Below are 23243 nucleotides of genomic sequence, written 5' to 3'. Positions count from 1 at the left end.
TTTATTACAACCTCATACAATAAATGTCATCTACTTTATTTTATTTTCAACTTCAAGTACTAGTACCAGTTATTGTAATATTAAAATAAATTACTATATATATATATATATATATATATATATATATATATATATATATATATATATATTTAAGATACCAAATTTTATTTTCTTTATTTTTAAACATATGGCTTTTATTTTAGTGTATCATTATGCCTTTAATATAATTTATTAATAGAGTGAAATATATTTTTAGTTTTTATAAACTTAGATGTTTATAAGATTCTGGTACCTTTTGCTTCCGAATAACATTTGGATTATTATCTGTGATTATAAGCAATTAATGTTCCACAACATCTCTTCCCACCAACATGTCTTATCCATTGTTGTTGTTTCTGGTACAAATACTTTACCCCATATAATAATATTAGGTGGTTGTTGAGGAGTAGGTTGAGAATGACAGGGAGAACACTAGGAATATGCCTGTGTGCCTATACCACATTCCAAATCTAGGTCCATCACAACTACCAGTTCCATTTCATTATGCAGTTTGCAGAACCTTTGATCAGGATTATAATCACTTCACTATTTCAATTTACAGCTTCCGAACCTTACCATGATATTGTCTCTACCTACTATGTCGAGCTCTAAATTATAAGGATAGACAACATTCATATTAAGTTCCTATTTCCTTTGATATTAAGTTGTAATTGTTGAAAATGATCCTTTTGCTTGGCTATGATGTATTGCTCTTACATTCATCAGTCGCACATGCCACACTCGTTCAGCCACGTAACAACAAAAGAATATATGATTAATTATTTCCTCCTTTCAAACTACGCATAGTATAGAATATTTCCAATCATTATTCTCCTGCAAATTAGGTCTTCTTTTGTTACCACTTTGTTTAACATATTCTCCAAGTGTTGGATTGATGGTAAAGTCTTCTTCATCTTCGAAATTAGAGTATACGTATCAATCTTAACGTAAGAAAGAGTGGTGATACTTTTAAATATTAATATTAATAAACTTAATATATAACAGAGATAAAGAGAGTTTACGATTTAATACACAATTTAATTTTATTTTATTAGATATATGAATTCATATTATAAAAATTCACTATTAATAACGAAATTCACTTAAAAAAAACTAAAATTTCATAACGAGTCTTTTTTCCAATATTAGAACTATAAATTTGATAAATGATCTATAGGCTAGGTTGAACTCACTCTTAAATAAGTATTGGAAAATTCTATTAGTCCATTAAATGAAAAAAAAAAAAAAAACTCAGACAGTAAAGTCTGAAATTTACTAAAAAAAAATTAAATTTTAAAATAATTCACTTTTTCTATATTAGAGGTGTCAATTTGACAAATAGACTAGCCTTAACCCACTCATAAATAAGTCTCCTTTTTAATAATTCACTAAATCAAAGACATAAAAAAGGACTAAAATAGATTTGACCTAAGTTTTAATTAAATCCTAAATACAAGACATTCTACTTGAAAAGGTAGAATAAAGTTAGTCCTAGCTCGAACTTGAGACGAGTTAGCTCAAGTCAACTGGTCAAGCCTTCAACCTGAACAATTCTGGTCAAGCATTGAGTTAAGTCAAGATTCTTCAACCCAAACAACTCTGGCCAAGCATTGACTTAAGTCAAGATTCTTCAACCTGAATGACATTGGTTGACCTTCTATTGAACCCATTTAGGTCGACCTTCGATCGAACTATTTGATCAAACTGACTCAAGTTGATCTTTGGCACAAGTTGACTTGGATCGACCTATTCGAACCAACTTAGGTCTACCTTTAGGTCAAGCCAAATTGACTCAATTGTTTGGCCAACTAATATGAGTCATCCTTCAATTTAGACCGACTCGACCTTTGGCTGGGTTAACTCAGCTTGACTTTTGACCTACTTAAATTTTGAATTGGGCCAACTCAGTTTAACCTTCAGCTCCTTTGGTTTGTATTGTTTCGACTCAACCTATGACTTGTACTGACTCGATTCAACCCTAGGTTCATCTATCTCAACTTGGTTGAACCTTTGGTCAAGCCAACTCATCTTGAAATTTAGTCAAGCCAACCTTACTTGACCATTGAATTTAGATTACTCAACATAACGGATCGGCTCAACCTTTAACATGCATCAACTGAACTTAATTCTTTAAATTGAACAGTTTAGGTTATATGATACTACTTGGTCCTTCTTTCTAGTATATGTCGATTAAATTTTTTTCTCAAATCAATTTGACTTAATTATTAACTTAAATCATTAGATCTTTGTCCTGAGTTGACTCAATACAAATTTTGAGTTAAGTCAATTATTTGTTACCTTTTTGAGGTTGGGGACTTTTCTTTTAAGATCGTTTTAATCATTGTAGATTTTTTTTCTCTAATTCATGTAGACAAGGATCTAGTCTTTCTTATTGACTAAGTCTAAGCTACTCACTCAGGACACATTGTAAGAAAAATTTAAATTGTTCAATATTTTAATATTTAAATATAACGAATATTATGTTGTAAATTTTAATTTCAAAATACATATTTATAAAATGAAAAATTATCTTAAGAGGCAAATTCAATTACTTTAATTAATAAAATTNAAATATAAAATATTTTAATTATTTTATCTCAACGCAATATTTAAAAAGCGATGAAAATTTGATAACAAAATAATTTAAATATCATGAATCTCTCTTGTATAAATATGAGAAATGGAAGAAAGAAAAACTTACCACATCTCACTGAAGAAGCTGTGTGGTTGAAAAACAAAGAACTACAAGAATCATGGGAAGTGTTTCACTAGTCTCCTCTGCAGTTGCCAGAAGGTAACCAACCAACCCAAAATCTCTTCACCGTTTTCCTTTTTGTTACAGTAAAAACATATATCCATCGTAACTGTGATTTGAGTTGTTAAACACAAATTGGAAAACAGATTAGAAGGGAAGGTGGCGTTGATCACAGGCGGAGCAAGTGGCATAGGGGAGACTACGGCGAAACTGATGGCGAAGCATGGAGCCAAAGTAGTCATCGCTGATATCCAAGACGAGTTAGGTCACTCAATTTCCAAGGAAATAGACTCCTCCATCTACGTCCACTGCGACGTCACAAAAGAGGAACACGTGGAACATGCAGTGAACACAGCCGTTTCTAGGTTCGGGAAACTAGACATCATGCACAACAATGCAGGGATCNNAGGAGTGTGGAACCCCAGCATTATGCACAACAAAATGTCCGATTTCCAGGAAGTGATTAACGTNAACTTGGTCGGCGTCTTCCTCGGAATGAAGCATGCGGCGAGGGTAATGGCCCCTTCTCGACGTGGCAGNATAATCGCCACNTCAAGCGTGTGTGGACGCTTAGGTGGCNTGGCTTCACACGCTTACACGTGCTCGAANCATGGCGTTGTGGGGCTGGTGCGAAACGCTGCAGTGGAGCTTGGACCCTTGGGAATACGNGTGAATTGTGTGTCTCCTTACGTAGTTCCAACGGCGATGAGTAAGACGTTTCTGAAGACTGACGATGAGGGGATTGCTGCACTTTATTCGAATCTGAAAGGTGTNACTCTGAAANCANAAGATGTGGCTGAAGCTGTGGTTTACTTGGCGAGTGATGAGTCCAAGTATGTTAGTGGTCATGACCTCCTTGTGGATGGAGGCTTCACTGTGCTGAATTCTGGTTTGTGTGCGTTTGAGTCACAAGTTTAGGTCTTTTTTTTTGTGGTTTTGAGTGTTTCAATCGCTGTGTTGAATAACATTCACCAGTTTGCTTCGTTGAGTTGTGGTTGTAATGGTGCAGAGAGTGCAGAAAGTGATTGAGGGTAACTGCTTTGTCCCCTTATGTGTCGTTTGAGTACTATAGCACATGCTGATCACTTTTACAATTAAAAAAGAAAACAATAAAATAATTTATTTGCATCCGTTAATATTATTTTGAAATTTATAAGACTGACATGCACCTATCAAAAATGGTTTTTTATATTTCTAAAGGAAATGAGGGAAAAGGATAATGTTTTAACATTTACAGGAGTAAAATGTGTTAACAGAAGTGATTTTTTATATTTCTAAAAGAAAGTGGGGAAAGAATCTGTGACATAAGCATCATAAAATCTTCAAGAGCGATAATTAAAAAAGAAAAATGACATTTTAACACCATTTTTTTACATTATTTTGACACTGCACACATGTCAAAATGTGATTGGACGATTTCAAATTAAAAAAGTTGAAGTAAGAGTATATTTGGAAGAGAAAAATCAAAGTTTGTTTTTTTAATTTAAAATCGTCCAACCACATTGTGTCAAAATGATGTCCAAAAATGATGTGAAAATATCATTTTCCAATTAAAAAAGTGTAGTCATCATGTAGACATGTAAGCAAACAATAAAATCTGACAGTGAAATCTAACCCATCATCAAATCTTTCTTCAGTGATTATTAAAGTATATCACATGAAAGATTTTTCTTTTTTAACTTACTGCATCAAATAACTAATAAATATTAAAAAGGATAGAAGAAGTTCAATTTGTTTAATTATTACTTAAAGTAAATTATGTTTTTAGTAGCAATAAGTTAAGAATTACAAAAAAAAAATAAAAAAAGAGGTGAAAGCCTCTTGCAAAAACAATATCATGAGAAGAATTGTCGGGAGACATCACTTGCAAGACTACATCAATCCTATCATATCTTAAGAGTATATAAATATTTTAAAAATAATAATATTACGTACATTCATTTCACACATAATATTTAGATAAAATAGTTCAAAAATTATAAAATTTTATAGTTTAAAAAAAAGAATAAAAAATAAATAAAAATAATATCAAATAAATATAAAAAAATTAAAGTATTTCAAAAAATAATTTCATACTTTAAACAATATACGAAATACTTCTTTAATAACTCTTTCCTTCATTTTAGGCCATTGGAGATTTTTTTATATTAATTTGTTTTAATTAAATATATTTTATTTTTAAATTTGAAAATAAAATTGAAATTTATTTCAGTTTTAAATTTTGATATAGTTCCAAACTTTAAAAATAAATAAATATACACTAAAAGAATGATTGAAATTACCAACAAAAATTAATATGTTGTTAAATTTGAATTTACTAATTATCATTTTGAACTTTTAATCAGCAATAGATTTATTACTGTGAAAAAATATGATAATACATTTTTCATTTACAGCAAAATTTTCACTTAAATCTTGCGTGCAGTTTCTTCATCTTCCATGGGTAACTCACCGCAACTGGAACCTAGGGCCTCATCACCATTGCCTCTTGCCATTGACCGAGCTCATCATGTCGGAGATTAAACATGCCACCAACATCACCAATGAGATTTTCTTCTTTTTCTTATGTGGCGTTCGCATTTTTGATTCTCTGGAGAGCCCCTGCTCACACCGCTGCAAGTGTCTTACGATGTCTCTCATACTACTTTTGTCTTGTCTATCCCTGTTATTCTTGATTTAACGACACCAAGAATTGGGAACATCACCGACATTGACGACGTCTTTCTTTCCTTTCCTCTTTGTCTCTCAGATTTGAGAATCGTGAAAACAGGGTATTGCAACATTGTGTTGCTTTGTCGAGAACGAAGCTGCGAACATCATCAACATGGGTTTCTTCCCCCTTTGAGTAATGGTTCCTTGTAATTTCTATCTTCGAAATAAAATTTTAGATTTTTGGTAATTGGAGATGAAGTTCAATATGTTGGGTTTAATATCTATACGTTTCATTTTTCTTATTTTTTAGGTTTGGAAGATAAAGTTTAAACTGGTTGGAGTGGTAGTTGTCTGGGACTCATCGATGTCAGAATTGATCAAAATAGAAATATAAAGGAAAAAGAGGAAGGTTGAAGAACAGTTTTTTTCGTTGTTGGTAATTTTGATTTACCATAGATTTTAGTCATTACATTCTCGTTAATATCAATTTTTGTTGTCACGATAGTTATTAGAATTAATATCTATTTTGATCCAAATTTTTATTAGAAAAATTTGAAATGGTCTCAATTTTTATTTTTTGTTCAATGTAATCTTAAATATTATAATTTGTGTTCAATTTAGTCATTTTTTTGTTTTATTTAGTTCTTTTTACAAACTCCATGAACCACAAATAAGGACTAAATTAAACAGAAATTACATTCTTTAGGACTACATTGAACAAAAAAAGACTAAAATAAACACAAATTATATTCTTGAGAACTACATTGAACAAAAAAATAAAATGGAGACCATTTTGAATATTCCTAACAAAAATTGGGACCAAAATAATTATTAAGCCTATTTATTATAATCTAATTATATGTATTTTTTACATATTAAATGATATTTTAAATTAATGGTTTATATCTTGAAACATTTTAATTGAAATGTCATCCTAAAATACAAATAAAAAAAAGTTGACCATTTGATTAAAATAATTATATCCATTATTTTTATGTTTGAGGATTAAAATATTTTACAATTTGAAACATAAACGAGTTTTAACTGTGTTCAAATTTAGAATTTAAATTTGAGAATTAAGATGTTTTAGAATTTAAAACATATACGAATTTTAACTTTATGTTCAAATTTAGAATTTGAAAACTTACCGTCTCCATATAATCGACAAACAAACCTAACTTTTATACAATTGTTGAGAATTTAAATGAGATAAACTATAAAAATTTATCACTTTTAAATGTTCCTACAAAATATCCGATATCTTCTTTAATACAAAATCTTAAAAGACGCAATATTAAATATAGTATTTTAATATCTAAGAGACATGTTGGTAAATTTTCTTAACCTGTCCTATTACACGAAAAATGTCAACAAAATGACATGATTAAAATTCAAGTATAAAACAAAACTTTAAGCATCAGGTAACTTCTATTCTATTCTAGTCAAACGACTAATACACATAACTTCGATATGCATATTTATATCGACTATTAAAATTTAAACATAAGAAAATAATTCAACTCAAAATTAATTTATTATTTTGTTCTAATTTAACATACATCAAACAGTGTATTTTGTTGTTCCATGTGAAAATATATTTTGTTCAAATTGTCCACCATGTGTTATTTTTATTTTTATTTTTTTGAGTTTTTCTTTTCTATAATCATCGATAACTATAATGATTCAACGGGATAATTTTATTTACTGACTGCATATGCTTTTTTACTTAGACAATGTTTCTCAACAAATAACTTTAGGCTTTTCTTCCCTTCCAGAGATTTGCTCTTAAGAGAAATGTAAAGACGATAGATTAACTTGTTCCCTTTAAGACGATGGATTAACCTGTTCCCTTTAACACGTCTTATTCTCTTTAACACGATTGGTTAACTTGTTTCTTTTAACTTGTTCACCTCCTTCTTCTTACACCTTCCATTTTACCATTTTATCCTTCAGACAAATAAGGAATATTTTGAAATTTGGAAAAGCTAACGGTTAGTTATGCATTGATTAAAGATTGACCTATTTGTCATTAACCGCATTTCACATATTTTAAAAACGTACACCCTCTTCCTTCTTTGCTGCATCACTCCTCTCTTCCACCAGTTGTTGTTTGGGATTCACTGTTTAAGATTGATTTGGGGCTGGTTGATCTGGGGTTGTGATGGTTGATCTAGGTTCAGATCTGGTAGAGGTGGTGAGATCGGGAGGTGCGGCGCGGTGCTAAACCGCACTTGGGAGGTGCACTTGTGGGGGTCACACTTGGGAGGTGCGACTATTGGTGTGGAGGTGCGTGAGGAAAGTTTGCAAATTCCATAGAACATGTTAATGAACCACAACACAGCGAATCTCAGAACCGCAACTCATAGTGCGGTTGGCGACGATCGACCGCACTTCCAAATGCGACTCCCATTATCCGCAACTTCAACTGCAGCACCTTTTCGTCCGCACTTCCAAGTGCGACGGGACCTTAATCGCAATTCCAACTGCGGTTAAAGCATCTGACTTTGTCCCCTCCACCATTCTGCCATCCACAAGCCGTAAATAAAGCACAAATGCAATAATAAGCTTGATGTGAAATTTGTGAGAAGAAGTGAGGGGAGGAAGGAGGGGAGGGAACGACCACTCAGCAGCGAGAATGGTAAAAAATGAAGGAGAAGGGAGGAGGGAAAGAGCACCTGAAGAGAGGAAAAAAAATAAGAGGTGTAGACTTTTAGATATGAAATGCGGTGAAGAAAAGGAAGGGAGAGAAAAGGGGTGTAAAATTTTGCAAATCTGAGATGTGGCAGAGAGAGGAGGAAGGTTATAGTTGGAAATATAAAAAAAATAGGAGGTGCAGGCTGAAGTCAGTGAGGTGCAGGAAGAATCACTCCTGGTTATTTAAGGAGTGAATGCTTCTTTTTGCACCTCTTTGGTTTCTTTCTACACCTCCAAAATTTCAATTCTATATTTTTCATTAACAATTAATTAGTTTTCAAAAATCGATTACGAATTTTAATTGAATTTTTGAAAATCAATTAAAAAACTTTTAATCAATTTTCCAAGGTTTTCTTTTTAATTTTTATTTTAATTTATTTATTTTATTTAATAATTGTTGAAAGTTTCACATCAATTAAAAATAAAGTCAATTACATGACTAGTGTAAACCTTACTTTACAAATTTTTGTAGAGTTGAAAGAGGTTAAAGTTTACAAAAGTTTACTTGTAACCATAATTATTAGTGCCATGAAAATGGGTTGAAACCTGTGAGCCAATCCGGCTCACCACGGGTTTGAGTCGGGTTGGGTTGGAAAAAAATGGGAAAATTTTGATGCGAGCCAATTTTGACCCGGCTCATTAAGAACCCAACTCACACGGGTTGAACCCGTGGTGGGTCGGATTGGCTCATCAACACACCTATTTTTTTAATTAAATCAAATTAATTATTCAAAAACTTTTTTTATTGAAATCAAATTAATTATTCAAAACGCACAACCTTTATTTAGCAATAGAGTCTTTCTTGCTGTTATCTTTCCAAAAGTCTCCCTCTACAAATCAAATCCTAAGTTCTCCTCTGCAAATCAAACCCTGACGCGGAAAAATCATATAACTCATCCTATATATACAATAATTTTACAATATTTAAACATATACAATATTTAAACATTTATATATACAATATTTTTACAATATTTAAGCATATACGATATTTGTACAATATTTAAACATCCTATATATACAATATTTTTATAATATTTAAACATCATATATATACAATATTGAAACATATACGATATTTTTACAATATTTAAACATCCTATATGTAAAATATATGTACGATATTTAAACATCCTATATATACAATATTTTTACAATACTTTCAATAATTAATAACACGGAAAATTTACACAATATTTTTACAATCACTTAATCACTTCATCAAACAATTTTCATTATTTAATATACACGATCATAGCAATATAAAATCATATAAAATATCCTATATATAAAACATCCTGTAACTAAGATTTTTTAGTTTTTTTTATATTAATAATTTCAAAATAAACACATGTTACTTATGATAACTAAGATTCTTTAATTTTTTTATATTAATAAATACAAAGTAAACACATGCTACTAAAAATTTAGATTCTTCAATTTCTTTTAGCTTCTTTTATATCAATTGCTGCAATTATTACTGTTTCAATTTGATCGATCAAAGTAACATATTATAAGAATTTTAGAAGAAAAGGGTGAAAAAAAGTTAAGTGAGCCAATGAGTCAACCCATCTAACCCACCAACCCGTGGTGGGTCGGGTAGAGTTCGAATTTTTTCGGCTCGCTAATAAATGAACCGGGTTGGGTTGACTAACTAATCGTGTGTTCGTTTGCAAAGATTTACTGTAGGTGCAAATTAGCAAAGATGGATTTGAATGAATTTCTATGTTCGATTGTGCGGATTTGTGAGCAGTAAAAGCAATGATTTGCAGGATATATACTTTTTTCCATCTCGTGCCTATGAGCGGATTTGAGATGATTTCTGAAGAAATGTCTTATTTAATCTATCTGTAACCCACTCGTTCCATAGTTATATTGTTTTTATTACGTTAAATGCCATTGTTCTGACATTTAAAAACTATTCCTTTAAAAATATAAATTATTTTTTACTTTGATGAAAGTTGGTATACATATATAATATTTTCATTTTTAGAAGTTATTATTATTGAACTTTTTTCTTGATAACATATTCTTACCTCATATATTTTCATATATTTTTTTAATTAAATAAATTTTATATTTTTTCTATTTTTAGATAACTATATTATTGATATATTCATTTTTTTTATTATGAATATTCAATTTGATTATAAAAACAAAAAATTATAAAACTATATCAATTATGATTAAATTATATTACTAAATTACAAAATTTTTTACATTTTAAAATCAACTTTAATAATTAATTTTAATATTTTACTTTTTATAAACATTTTTACAATTAAATATAAAATTAATAAATAACATTTTATATTATTTTAATAATTAGGGGCATTTTGGTAATCTTCAATTTTTACCAATTAAACTAATCTTTTAAATCTGTCACATCAATCAAATCCTATACTAATTCTTACAAACATTACTCTCAAATTCACTTTCAATTACCCACAAATCCACTCAAAAAAACAACAAAAGGATTATCCCAAAATCCATTCAAATCATCTCTTCAAATTAGCTCCTCCAAATCATCTCCTCCAAATCTTACCAAAAAAACACACCCTAAATGATCAATCTATGATGGGTCGAGTCGAGTTAAGCCGGGTTATACGTTTTAACAGTTGTAATAATAATATTATTACTATTTAATAATATTTTGTATAAAGTGATATTGGCACGTGAAGTGACAGAAGACCTGCAATGGAGGAATCAACTATTCAGTGATGATAACGAGTTAAGCCAAAAGTACTGGCAGAGTGCTTTCGTTAAGCTGCAAAATAATACAGCACATAATTTTCTATGCAAAATATCTTTCAATATTAGTGGTACACTCAACTTAAAACTTTTTATTAACTTGTTTTATGAAACCTAGGACTTCGACTCACAGTACTGTGTTTCAAAGAATTTTTCATCTGATCCATGTTTCATACTGAAACTGTGATTAAAAGCAAAATTTCCAAAGATTTTGCCAATAATTTCAATGTGTTTCGCTGATAAACCTATTTCAAAAAATTCTTCATTATTTATCAAAACAGATATATTTAATGTTCATACTGAGAATTCACTTTTCAAGCCCTGTTTTTTTTTTTTTTCATATATGGCTGGTAACAAAATATCATAACTAAAATGTACGAAAATTGAAATAAACACTGTTCTTTAAATTCTTTACAAATATATTGGAAAAGTTTTGAAAACTATCTTATCACCAAATCCATAATTAATTATGGGAAGAAACGTAAATCGATACGTTAATATATGTTTTGTATTAAAATAATTAATAATTAAAATAATTAATAATTAAAATAAAAATATTAAAATAATAAATTTACTTTAACTTTTATCATTTATTTCAGTATATTTTCATTATGAAATATAATTTTTTATTCATTAAAATTTTATAACAATTGTGTTTCTTAATTTGAATTTGATTTTAACTTTAATTTATATTTTTGAAAATATATTTTTTAAATCAAATTATTTTTTAAAATATATTTAAAAATATATTTTTTTAAAATATTAATATATAATTAAGTTTTTTGTATCCCATCAATTAAAGAATCTTACTTTTAATTCTTTTTCATTCTTACTTTTCTTCACCTCTCATTAATCTAAACAAAATATTAAGATTTAAATCCATAATGTGAAGCAAATTACTAAGACTAAAAAATGAGTTAAAATTTCAACATTCAAAAATCAAATTCTCAACTATAAAAAATACTGCCACATACCAAATAATTCTCAGAAAACCAAATTTTGAACTTGAATAATGCCGCCGAACAGCATACACCCCACCAGGAATTCGATAATCTAATTCTAGTTAGCTTTTTCAACTTTTTCAAAAAATTAATAACAAAGGATAAAATGTTTAGAAGAAAATTATTACAAGCTAATTATTGCACCAATAACATTATTGCAAAATTAGTTTATTACAAGCTAAAATTTCACATGAACAACATAAAATGTCTATTTTAATTTACAATATTCACATAAATTTTGGTTAAAATAAGTTCATCATTAAAAGTTTAATATTAATTAAAATGCGATCAATTTAAAATGTAAAATATAAGTAAGTGTGAATGGATTTGGTAAGATTGAATTAAATTTAAAATTAATTTTATATAATTTATTTTAAATCTGAAAAGGCAGTGAAGGAGCATCTGATCACCACGACCCAGTTCTGTTATTGCTATTAATGATAAAACTGTATTTAGCAGGTGTTCAGTGTCCTTGTTTAAAGCTGAGAATGGTTCTGCATTCTGCTCTTCCACAATCATATCTTTTACGTGTAACTGTGAACTTTGTCCTTAGTGGGGCATAAACTGCAACTCCTTCTTCTAAACAATGGAAAATGGTGAAAATTGTAATACATAGTCATCACTTCCTTTTTCTGTCTACTATTCACTTGCTTTTGTTTTCTAACAGCACAATCTTAAAAATAGATGGGTTGGTGGATTGGTTAAAACTTTTGTAGACAGAGGAAGGATATCATGATATATAATATATTGATATTTATTTCAGACACTTATTCTAATAACCTATAAAATATTATTTTAGAAATGGTGAAAGTGAGATTTAATTATTTTAATATTAAATGGTTTTATAATAAATAGTTTTGTTATAAATGAGTTTTATTATTTTAAAACATATCATCTATTTAGAAATTACTTTTCTAGAGTTTTTTATCTTTCTATAAGAGTTCTTGATCTTAAGTCATCTATTTGATGATCATGAGGTTTCTAAACGACCGTTGCATTAAGGTTTTCAAATCTAACCGATCAGTTTGTCGTTTAGAGCAAATGAGCTTTCATCCCTTTTTCTTGGTATTTTCTTGATCCTTGATCATGCAAAGAAATCTAGTTGCATGTGTCAAGTGGTTTCTTTCTTCAATTCTTGACTTAATGTGGGTTCTAAAGTTTGTCTCCAATCACCAATCGGTGATTCGTAGGTTGTTCTAAAGGTTCCTTGGAGTGGAAGCAAATGTCGGGGTTTTCTTAAACTGTATCAGCTTTATCGAAGTAATGGAAGCTAGATTCTTGTTTTAATTTGCAATATAGTGTAAACGTGTGATGATTCTATGTTTATGGTATTAATTGAACTAATTTAGGTTTTAGATTAAATATACTATGTTTAATTTGACCTTATGAAGATGAAATTGTGGAACTGTGATATTGAACTGAATTTAGATGATGTTTGATCTATGATTGGCTGTGTGGAATGTTAGAAATCGATAATAATATAGATTGATTTAAATGAAGTTTTGGACTCAGTGTGAAGTATGTATGATGGTGTATTATAGTATTTGATTGATCATGCTATTGATTATGTTTTAAATTAAAAGTATAGTTTCAAAGTGGTGAAAATAAGTTCCAAAGTGAGATCTCTCGGTGAGACTCAAGTAAGTTTAGAATGTTCGTAGGGACCTCAGTCTTGGGGTTATCTTAAAACTCCAATAGTCTTTCATTCTCAATACAGAGGATTTATCCATGTCGTGAGGAGTAGCAGAAGGTCTTAGTCTTGGAGGCTTCCAGTATGCTCTAAGGTACGGAACAGACTAACCTCGTGGGTGTGGTAGGATGAAATCCATTGGCAATGACTTTGCAAAGCAGTAGAGGCCACCACTAGTGTACAACCCGCCATAGCTCGACAATCATTCTAAGTCCGGACGATCAAGTCTAGGTTATAATATGTTAGGATGTCAGAACTAGTTTTTCTTGTTTGAATATTTATGTGTCTATTGTATGTTATACTAATATACGAATTCTTTTATATCTAGCTTACCTTTGCTCCTGTGTTTGTCTGTCTGTGTTGTTTCTCTTTTGCAATGATCACCTTAACTGGTGTGAGCTCAGGGAGAACGTCTTTTAGGGGATCCATCGATTGGTCGAGAGAGAAAAGCAATAGGACAGATAGTCTTTGGTCCTTCAAAGGATAAGATTTCTTGTTCTAATAGTCTCAAATTACTTGTAAGTTGTCATTTATGCATGTCTTATTTTAGTAGTTTTATACTACTAAATTGGGATGTTACACCTAACAAAGATAAAATGGTATTAAAAGAGTGAACTAATTTTGTAATTATTCGAAAAAAAAAAGAAAGTAAAAAAAAATAATATCAAATAAATGTAAAAAAATTATGTGTGTCAAAGTATCATTTTTCTTGTATTGTAGGGGCTTATTTTAAGTTCTCGTACAATATTTTTTTCTTTTATATTTTGTATATTTGTTTATTTTGAAAGAGTTGAATTTGTTAAGTTATTTTGATAATTATAAGAAAACTTTTAATTTTTCGAAACCAACCCCTAATTCTTAGTTTTTTTTTTCTTGCGAAAAAGTGTGTAAAAAAGTAAATCAAATTACTATTTCAAATTCTCTTAATGTAAGAACAACATGACTTATTGTCCAAGTATATATATATATATATATATATATATATATATATATATATATATATATATATATATATATATAACATGCTTGAAAGTATATAGAAAACGGATCAGACACCAATACTTAAATATCTATAAGAGACAATCAAGAATTGGAAAAGGTTCTTTTCAGTTGTATTTATCAAAGAGACCTATCGCTTTCATGCATTTGAACAAGTATGAAAGAAAAGAGTCATGATAAGAGTTAGGTCTAAAGCCTTGCACAATATCCAGAACATTTTTGTGGCTATTTATGCATTTAGATGAAGTTAAGTGGAAGTAACGTTCAACTCTCTTTGGGATTCGAGTTTAAAAGTTTTGGAACTAAACACGCATGAATAAGTTAGTGAAAAAGTAGGAGTACACAAAAAAGAAGTTTAACTTCGACTTCTCCAGACTATGGCATACTTACTTGTTACCCTGACATACTCGAAGGTGCACAACCTCATCCTTTAAAGTGTATGTCCTGCCAGTAAGGTCTACTATATCACTACCCTGTTGAAAATAGGTAGTGTACTCACAAACTTAATGTGTAGCCCACTCAAATATGATTATTTTTTGAAGATTCAACTCGTCCTCTTCAATTGTGTTGTTGACATGAATCTCCCTAACGGTGTGGCCAGTACGCTCCTTCATGGCCTTCTTCATGCTCTTGTGTTGATCCTTACCCCATTAAACCCTTATTTGTAACATGCACAAATGCAATAATGTTATCTATTGTTGCTAAGCTCCACTTGTGAAACCCTTGATCACGTGATGACGACCCGAGCACTACGGATGATGACCCAAGCACTAGTGATGACGAAGAGATGTCATCCCCATACCCCCTACCTTCTCGTCCAGAGAAACCTTTCAACGAGGAGATGTTAATGACAAACAATATTACCTTGAACAAGAAAGAATTATAATTATGTGGTGGAGGAAGAGATGCGCGAGCAAAAGAGGTGAAAATAACTAGACCATCTAGTCCTTATTTATGGAAAATTTAGGGGACATGTGATGCCACCACAAGCATCACATACAACACCATGAAATAGTAAAGGACACACAACGTTGCACATTTAGTGCTAGTGCTAGTGCTAATAACATGATTTGCGAGAAGTCATCACGATTCACAAGACGACACACCCATTCATTATCAATTGTCATAATTCTAAAGGAAGAATTGAACATGAATAAACCTTTTTCGCTTTGGTCTTTACTCAAGCTTAAGATTTGGAAGACTTATATATTATATGTATCAATACATATCGACCACATCAACACGATCGATCAATCGGGTATAGAAGAAACTTATTGATCACAATTAGAATCAACTAAACATCCAATTGATATAAACTAGTTAGTATTTAGGTTTAAAGGGGATTGAACCATAATTAGATTAAAAAGTTCATAAAAAGAATTATAAATATAGATCAAATATATGATTGTTGAAACTTTTATGACATATTTATAATAATATTAATTATGTTACTAATCGAACTTGAACTGACTTTAATCTCAAAACATCTTTAATATGTATTCTTGATCGTTGATAGACATATTATCTAAATATAAAAAGGATTATATTTAAGCACATAATATAAAATTTATTTTAAGTAAATAAATGGATGTTTACCGAATCAATATATGATAAATAAAGTATATTAATAACATTTTGTTAATACTTTCTACGAAAGCTCATTTGTTTACCTTCTATTTCATTATTATTTTGATCAAATTTAAACAAGATAACATTACACTGACATACAGGTTTAAAAGTTACAAGACAACTATTGTAAATAATACAAAAGACGACGACAAATATTTTGGCAAACTTTTAATTTGTTATGAAAATGGTTGTTTTTATAAATCATAATTTTGTATTAAAAAAGTCATATTTTAGGTGTATGGAAGTCGTGTTTGACTTAATTCACTTTTATGATTTTATTATTATTTTCTTCAAGTCGCGCGGGTGCTAAACAAAAGCATCTATATTTTTTTTTTATAGTTATATATAATAAATATAAACTTTTACATTTTTTAAACTAAATTCGTATATAATAAATATAATTTACACTTTTTTTAGTTGCAATCGTTAAATGATAAACATGATTTTTGTTTTGTTTTAATTTAATTATTGATTGTTGTGCGGGTAATAAAAGCTTTTAATTTTCACTAATATCATTATATATATATATATATATATATATATAATTTGACTTTTTTTTGTTATAATTTTAAAAAGAATGATGTTTTAATAATTTATTCAATTATTTTCTTTGTTTTATGTTAATATGTATGTTAAGGGTTTATATATTTTTATGGGTTAAATATGCTTTTAGTCCCTGAAGTTTCACTGATTTTTGGTTTTAGTCCCTGCATGAAACATTGATGGCATTTCATCCTCTTAGTATGAAAACTCGTATTTTTAGTCCCTAAAAACAGGCGCCGTTAGTTTTTTTGTGATGTGGCTAACGGTCTGTCATGTCTTCTCTTTACACTGCCTGCCACGTAGAATTTTTTTTAATTTGAAATGAAATTAACCATTTAGCACGTGTTGGTGAGTTATCAGATTGAATTGAATTAGGATTTAGGTCAAAATCGTTTTTTGTAATTGGGAAAAACTGACGTTTTTCAGTCTCGTGGGTTGCCCCTGATGATTTGCTTTCAGTCTCGTGGGTTGGGAAGCTCCTTGATTGCTTCCTGTGTTGCCAAGAGGAATTCAGAGCCATTGTCCGTGCCCAGAAGACACAGGTGTTGAGACCTCCCTTGGATCGCATGGTGTCTGATTACTTTGACTGCAGTGTTAAGGCTTTGGATGTTTGTAACGCTATTCGTGATGGGATTGAGCAGATTCGCCAATGGCAGAAGCTTTTGGAGATTGTTGTCTATGCATTGGGGAATCAGAGGAGCATTGGCGAGGGCCAATTTCGAAGAGCTAGGAAGGCCCTCGCTGATTTGGCAATTGGGATGCTTGATGATAAGGACTCCAATGCCTCAATTGCAAATAGAAATCGGTCCTTTGGCCGCAACACTGGTTGTAAAGATCATCATCATAGCCATAGTCATGGTTACAGTCATAGTAGCGGTAGTGGCTATCATCATCGGTCTTTAGGGCATTTTTGATCGCTTTCATGGAGTGTTTCTCGGACTTGGTCGCTTTAGGGCATTTGGACATAGATTTTGTTTTTAGTTTTGAATACTGTGGTCTATGGGGTGGGGGAGGTAGGCATGCAATAAACCTGTTCATAACTGCAATTTCAGCAACAAGAGATCGAGGGTTTTGGATTCGCCAGAACCACAATCCAGTTTCATTTGTGTACAATTGCAGAAACGTTTCCAGAAACGTCAGTTTTCCCCAATTGCCAAAAACGATTTTGACCTAAAATCCTAATTCAATCTGATAACTCACCAACACACGTGCTAAAATGGTTAATTTCATTTCAAATTAAAAAAAATTCTACGTGGCAAGCAGTGTAAAGAGAAGACATGGCAGACCGTTAGCCATATCACAAAAAAACTAACGGCGTCTGTTTTTAGGGACTAAAAATACGAGTTTTCATACTAAGAGGATGAAATGCCATCAATGTTTCATGCAGGGACTAAAATCAAAAATTAGTGAAACTTCAAGGACTAAAAGTATATTTAACCCTATTTTTATTTATATTTGTTTTTTTGTGTTCTTGTATATATTATATCTGTTGAAAAAAATAAAAAATGTAATTATGATTTTTGTTGTATAAAGAATAGGAGTATATATAACAAATAAAGCTCATAGATTAAATGAAACAAATTCACATGCATAAACATCAAATTTGTACAAAAATAAATGTAATGGTAAAACAAAAAATTATTTATTTTATACATCATGTAGTCTTCTTTTTGGTCTCTGTATGGCTCATGTCCAGTACGAGTGATGCGATACCACTGAATTATGTCGTAATTGTACATTATCATTCTTATTATTATCTTCATCTTCATTTTACCGTTGATTTTTCTTTTTTCAGCACACATAACATATAATAGAACAAAAGGAAAAATACATAAATCCTAAAATATTAACATAAAACAAATAATCTTTACATAAGCTTTTAAAAAATTATTTTATTAAAACCATAAAAAACATAAAAATTTAAAAAATACATATACATGCACAACTTCAATACAACATTAAAAACATCTTAATTATATTATCAACCCAATCATCAAAAAATCAAAAACAAAAATCATATTTATGTCACAACTTTAAAATAAAAGTTATAAAAAATTAAAAGTGGTCCTACAAGAAAATAATATAATAATAATAATAGACATTACATAATAAAAATTGGATAGTTATACTTGACAACTTTTCTTCATAATATTTTAACATAAACGACATGTCATTTTGTGATTTGTCCATCTTAGTATTTATGATTATTATTGATTGTAAAGTAATTTTAAACCAATCACAAAATAACACGTAAATGATATTAAAATATTGTAAAAAAAATATTATCAAAAGTATAAGTAAAAACTATGTATGATCACACTCCTTTGTCCAAAGGAAAAGAGTCATCCATACAAACAGTACTTATTTCCTGTCTTTTATCAGAAAAAGAGAAAAAGGTTAAATTGTATTTATGAAACAAAAGGTTTTGAATATAAAGTAATGTTTTACCATTTGCCATATTAAATTTACAACTTTCCTATTTAATTTCTCACTAGAATAGTAAGTTTTCTTTTAAATACTTATTAGATATGTAACCAAATCTTGAAGTTATTAGATATGTATTCCAACTAATATGAATTTTATGGTTGTACTATTATTACCTAAATGTTATGGTTTGAAAGAGCAACAACACAATATCTGTATAATAATGTGCATTTGTATCATCGTCAACAAATAGCCGTAGAATTCAATGACAGAAGCAGCTTTCTCTTTCTGATTGTTGTTTAATATAGGTAGATAACCAAATTCAGAGGGCCTCAAACTCCAAATTTATCATCAATTAAGACAACATTATATTGGTAATTACTTTCACTTTATTTATTATACTATTAATGTAGGTGTCACTGTACCATTTCTCCATTTCTATGTGCCTGCAAATTCATCCTCCGATCATGGGAATTTTCATGATCAAGTCTGTCGTTAGGTTGGTTTGGTAGTTTTATTCTTCATACAACAATCTGGTCCTTTTCAGCTGTATAAAACCCTAACACAATTACATATCTATATATATATATATATATATATATATATATATATATATAGAGAGAGAGAGAGAGAGAGAGAGAGAGTATGAATATATAAATTAAGTATATATCTTCTTTTCCTAAGTACTTCTAAGTATAGAGAAATTGATTTCAATCTCTTCAAATGTAAAATATGGTGTTTCTTTTTATGTCTATCGTCTGTGAAAATTATGATTTTAAATTTCTTTAAACAGTGGGTGTTAAGTAGTTTATGACATTTTAGTTTATTACACATCATTATTGAATTAAAGCTTAAATATATTTAAGGTAAAATGATTGAATAATGGTAAAAATTTTCTGCTTTTTGTCTCTTTAAAATTACTTTTTTTTTTTTCATCTTTGGCACTATTTAATTGCATATGTATTAAACGTAATGTTAAGTGAATATTTCTCGAAATTTATGACGTTATAATATTAATATGTAGCACATGATTTTTTTAGTTAGTAAAATAAATGTTATTTATATGTTTTGGAATGAATATTAGAAACTATGATAGTTATTTAAAATTTTAGATAAGTGAAAAAAAAAATACTTTATGAATATTAGAAATAATTATCTTTTGTATTCCGGTTTACTATTTCTTTTTTTAGTTTTTTTGGAAGAGTAATGATTGTTATGCCCTCTCATTTTATAATTTTTTTTTAATTTACCTTGTATTTTATTTTCTACTCTTTTTATGTGTACAATTTGTGCTACATATTTAAGATTTTTTTATTTATTTTATTCCACTTACATTTTAAAAAGGAAAACTCTACATAAAATATTGTGGTCTCACTTAAACCCACCAAGTAAACTACACTATGTGTTTCTTTAGAGAATTAATAACATTTGCTTAAAACTACTCTCATAAAATAATAAAGCAATTTTGTTAGGTTTGTGTAGCCAAATGAGATACTAATTACAAAATTAAGAAGAACGAACCTTTTATTGAAAATTATATACGCATTAAAAATAGAAGGATGCATTTTTACATATCCCAATTAAAATAAATATATTTAGTTCTTCAACCAATGTTCTTAAATATTTATTAGAATCTACCCTTTTTAATGCAAATAAACTAAATTTCAAAAGAATTTAAATCAAACAAAATATAAAGATAGTTACACACTCTTTTGTACACTCCTTATTGTAGTTAAGAAAGCTCATTTTTTTCTATGTTGCATGTCTTGTTTAATGGATCATTACTTTGACAAATTTTTCAATAGAGAGTAAAAATAATATATGTTAAAAAGAATGTATTAGTATATGTTCAATATTAATGTAAATTTTGTGTCTAAACTAGTCTGATTTTACAACATAATAAAGTACCTGTTTATGCTCTTGGCCGAATTCGTTATACAAATGAATGCTATCCATCGTTCAATAAATATGACGAAGACCAACTGGTTTTGAAAACGGTGGAGCTAAAATAAAATATGAAGGTGAGCTCTTCAAGATAGATTTGGTTCTTATTAATGGAATCTGGTGAAGAAATTTAAGTATCTCGTTTTCTCATCGGTTTTAATGAACCATACTTCTTTCTCCTGATCAGTTGGTGCCAATTGTTAGGTATACTTTCTTTATTTTCAAGAGTTTTCCACTTTTTAGGGTTCCATGCTCATCCTTCACCTACCTTTTAAACCTTTCTTAAATCATGTTATTCAAATAAAGCATTAATTATTAATAACTATTATCTTTAATGAAATGTTTTTTCATTTCTTAAACTCGAACTCAGAATATTGTTTAAGAATATATATTACTTTAAATGAACAACTTCTTCGTTCTCTCTTTAGTTTAGACATTTGAGACTTACTTATTTCAAAAAATTCAATTAAGTTGTAATGAGTAAATTTACTACTTAACGTTAACATGATAAATTTGTTATCAAACATCTATATGATTTCATTGCAAAACTCTAAAATACATTTTTATTAGAATTTAGTTACGTAAGATATGTAAAAAATTAATATTTGATCTTGTAGGATTGAAAAATATATCGTAATATTTTTATAGTTAAAATTAATTTTTTTTTTAATATGGAACACTCTAAGAGCTGTAGTAAATGTATTATAATCTAACGTAAGTTTTGAAATTTACATCTAACAAATGTCTTTATATAATATATGTGGGTGCAACTTCTTCTTTCTTCACTTTCTCTATACAATTTTTTTTCTGTTTTTCAACAAGCTCGTATCTTTATGTATCTATTAAATTTTATGTAGAAAGATCTCTGTTGGATTGAATTATGCTAAAGATGAAATATGTAATTATTTATTGTATTAACAAGTTATTTATTCAACAATATATAATTAATTAAAGGAAAATGATATTTTAACACTATTTTTTGACACTATTTTAACACTGCACACGTGTCAAAATGTGGTTGGACGATTTCAAATTAAAAAAACAAACTTTGGTTTTTTTTCTTCCGGATATATCTCTGCCTCAACTTTTTTAATTTGAAATCGTCCAATCACATTTTGACACGTGTACAGTGTCAAAATGGTGTCAAAAAATGGTGTTAAAATATCATTTTCTTTAATTAAAAGACAATGTAAAACAAAAGTTTCAGTAATTATTTGTTTGTACGTATAATTTATAATAATAATAAAAAAAATAGTATCTATGTGGATAATAGCCATTGCTAAAAGTTTAGAAGCTAAGTGAAAGGTTGCAGGGTGTCATCCATCCATGTATGATGACACTGTGCTTTACTTCACTGTTCTACGCTACCATTAAATCTGTCATTGAATTACCATCAATCACCTCCCTCTGCACCCTTCTTCTCTCTTCAATTCCTTCCTATCCCTTTAACTTCGTTCTATGCTATATATATGTGTGTGTGCTCAAACTATACAATAACACCATTTTTGATTTTAGGTTAAACAGTGAGAAAGTGAAGAGAGATGAGCAAGAGAGCAAGGAGTCCAAGGTTGGAAGTGAGTCTGAACCTGTCCCCTCCAAGGGCAGCAAGCTCCGTGTCTTCTTCGGATCTATCATCGGATTCTTCTTCCAGTTCGTCGCAGGTTTCTGTCCAATCGTTGGAGAGTTCGTGCGTGTCTTGTGAAGCTGAAGAAACAAGGGCCATGCTTCTCGTAGGTTGTCCTCGCTGTCTCATGTATGTTATGTTGTCGGAGGTTGATCCCAAATGCCCCAAGTGCAAGAGTACTGTGTTGCTTGACTTCCTCAACAACGAAGAAAACAATAAGAAGATTCATTAACCACTGTACCAAAAGAGGTTTTTTCTTGTTCTTCTTAATTAGGTTTTCTTTTCGATGTTAACTAGAACAGAATTTCCATTTTCCTTTCAGTTTTCTTCTGAATTTGAGCTTGCCTGCTATTCCTGTACAACACTAACTATGGGAAGAGAATTTGAGTTTGATGAGTTTGAGTTCTATGCAGGGAATTTTGTTCTCCTTGTTATATATTTCAGCTTTCAATAAGATTTTCTATCAACTTCTCAAAAACTTTCATAACTTTATTTTCT

The 23243-nt window shown here is 29.5% G+C and overlaps 3 protein-coding genes and 1 long non-coding RNA gene across 4 annotated transcripts in view; 3 read left to right on the top strand and 1 right to left on the bottom strand.

The window, feature by feature from the left end:
- The window catches only part of LOC106756611, a 17656-nt gene extending 14828 nt beyond the window's left edge, over nt 1-2828 (bottom strand). Inside the window, exon 1 of the long non-coding RNA XR_001375488.2 lies at nt 2741-2828. This is a non-coding gene — a long non-coding RNA (uncharacterized LOC106756611). The remainder of the gene's footprint in view (nt 1-2740) is intronic.
- LOC106756610 (secoisolariciresinol dehydrogenase-like) lies at nt 2741-3922 on the top strand. Its single transcript, XM_014639102.2, has 2 exons — nt 2741-2833; nt 2941-3922. Exons 1-2 carry the CDS (start codon nt 2793-2795, stop codon nt 3710-3712), a joined length of 813 nt encoding a protein of 270 aa, XP_014494588.1. The 5' UTR covers nt 2741-2792; the 3' UTR covers nt 3713-3922.
- Nucleotides 3923-17169: 13247 nt separating this feature from the next.
- On the top strand, nt 17170-17667 carry LOC106779921 (the record flags this gene model as incomplete). The annotated part of the gene is made up of 1 exon (XM_022776140.1): nt 17170-17667. A coding segment is annotated over one exon (498 nt), but the record flags the coding sequence as incomplete, so codon positions are not given.
- Nucleotides 17668-22662: 4995 nt separating this feature from the next.
- On the top strand, nt 22663-22977 carry LOC106779913. The gene has a single exon (XM_014668132.1). The coding sequence runs from the start codon at nt 22663-22665 to the stop codon at nt 22975-22977; it is 315 nt and encodes a 104-aa protein (XP_014523618.1).
- Nucleotides 22978-23243: the final 266 nt, after the last annotated feature.

The sequence above is a fragment of the Vigna radiata genome, chromosome 2 (assembly GCF_000741045.1).
Source record: "Vigna radiata var. radiata cultivar VC1973A chromosome 2, Vradiata_ver6, whole genome shotgun sequence".
NCBI lineage: Eukaryota > Viridiplantae > Streptophyta > Magnoliopsida > Fabales > Fabaceae > Vigna > Vigna radiata.
Note: the sequence above shows the minus strand (reverse complement) of the source record. Positions and strands in the feature narration are given on the sequence as shown.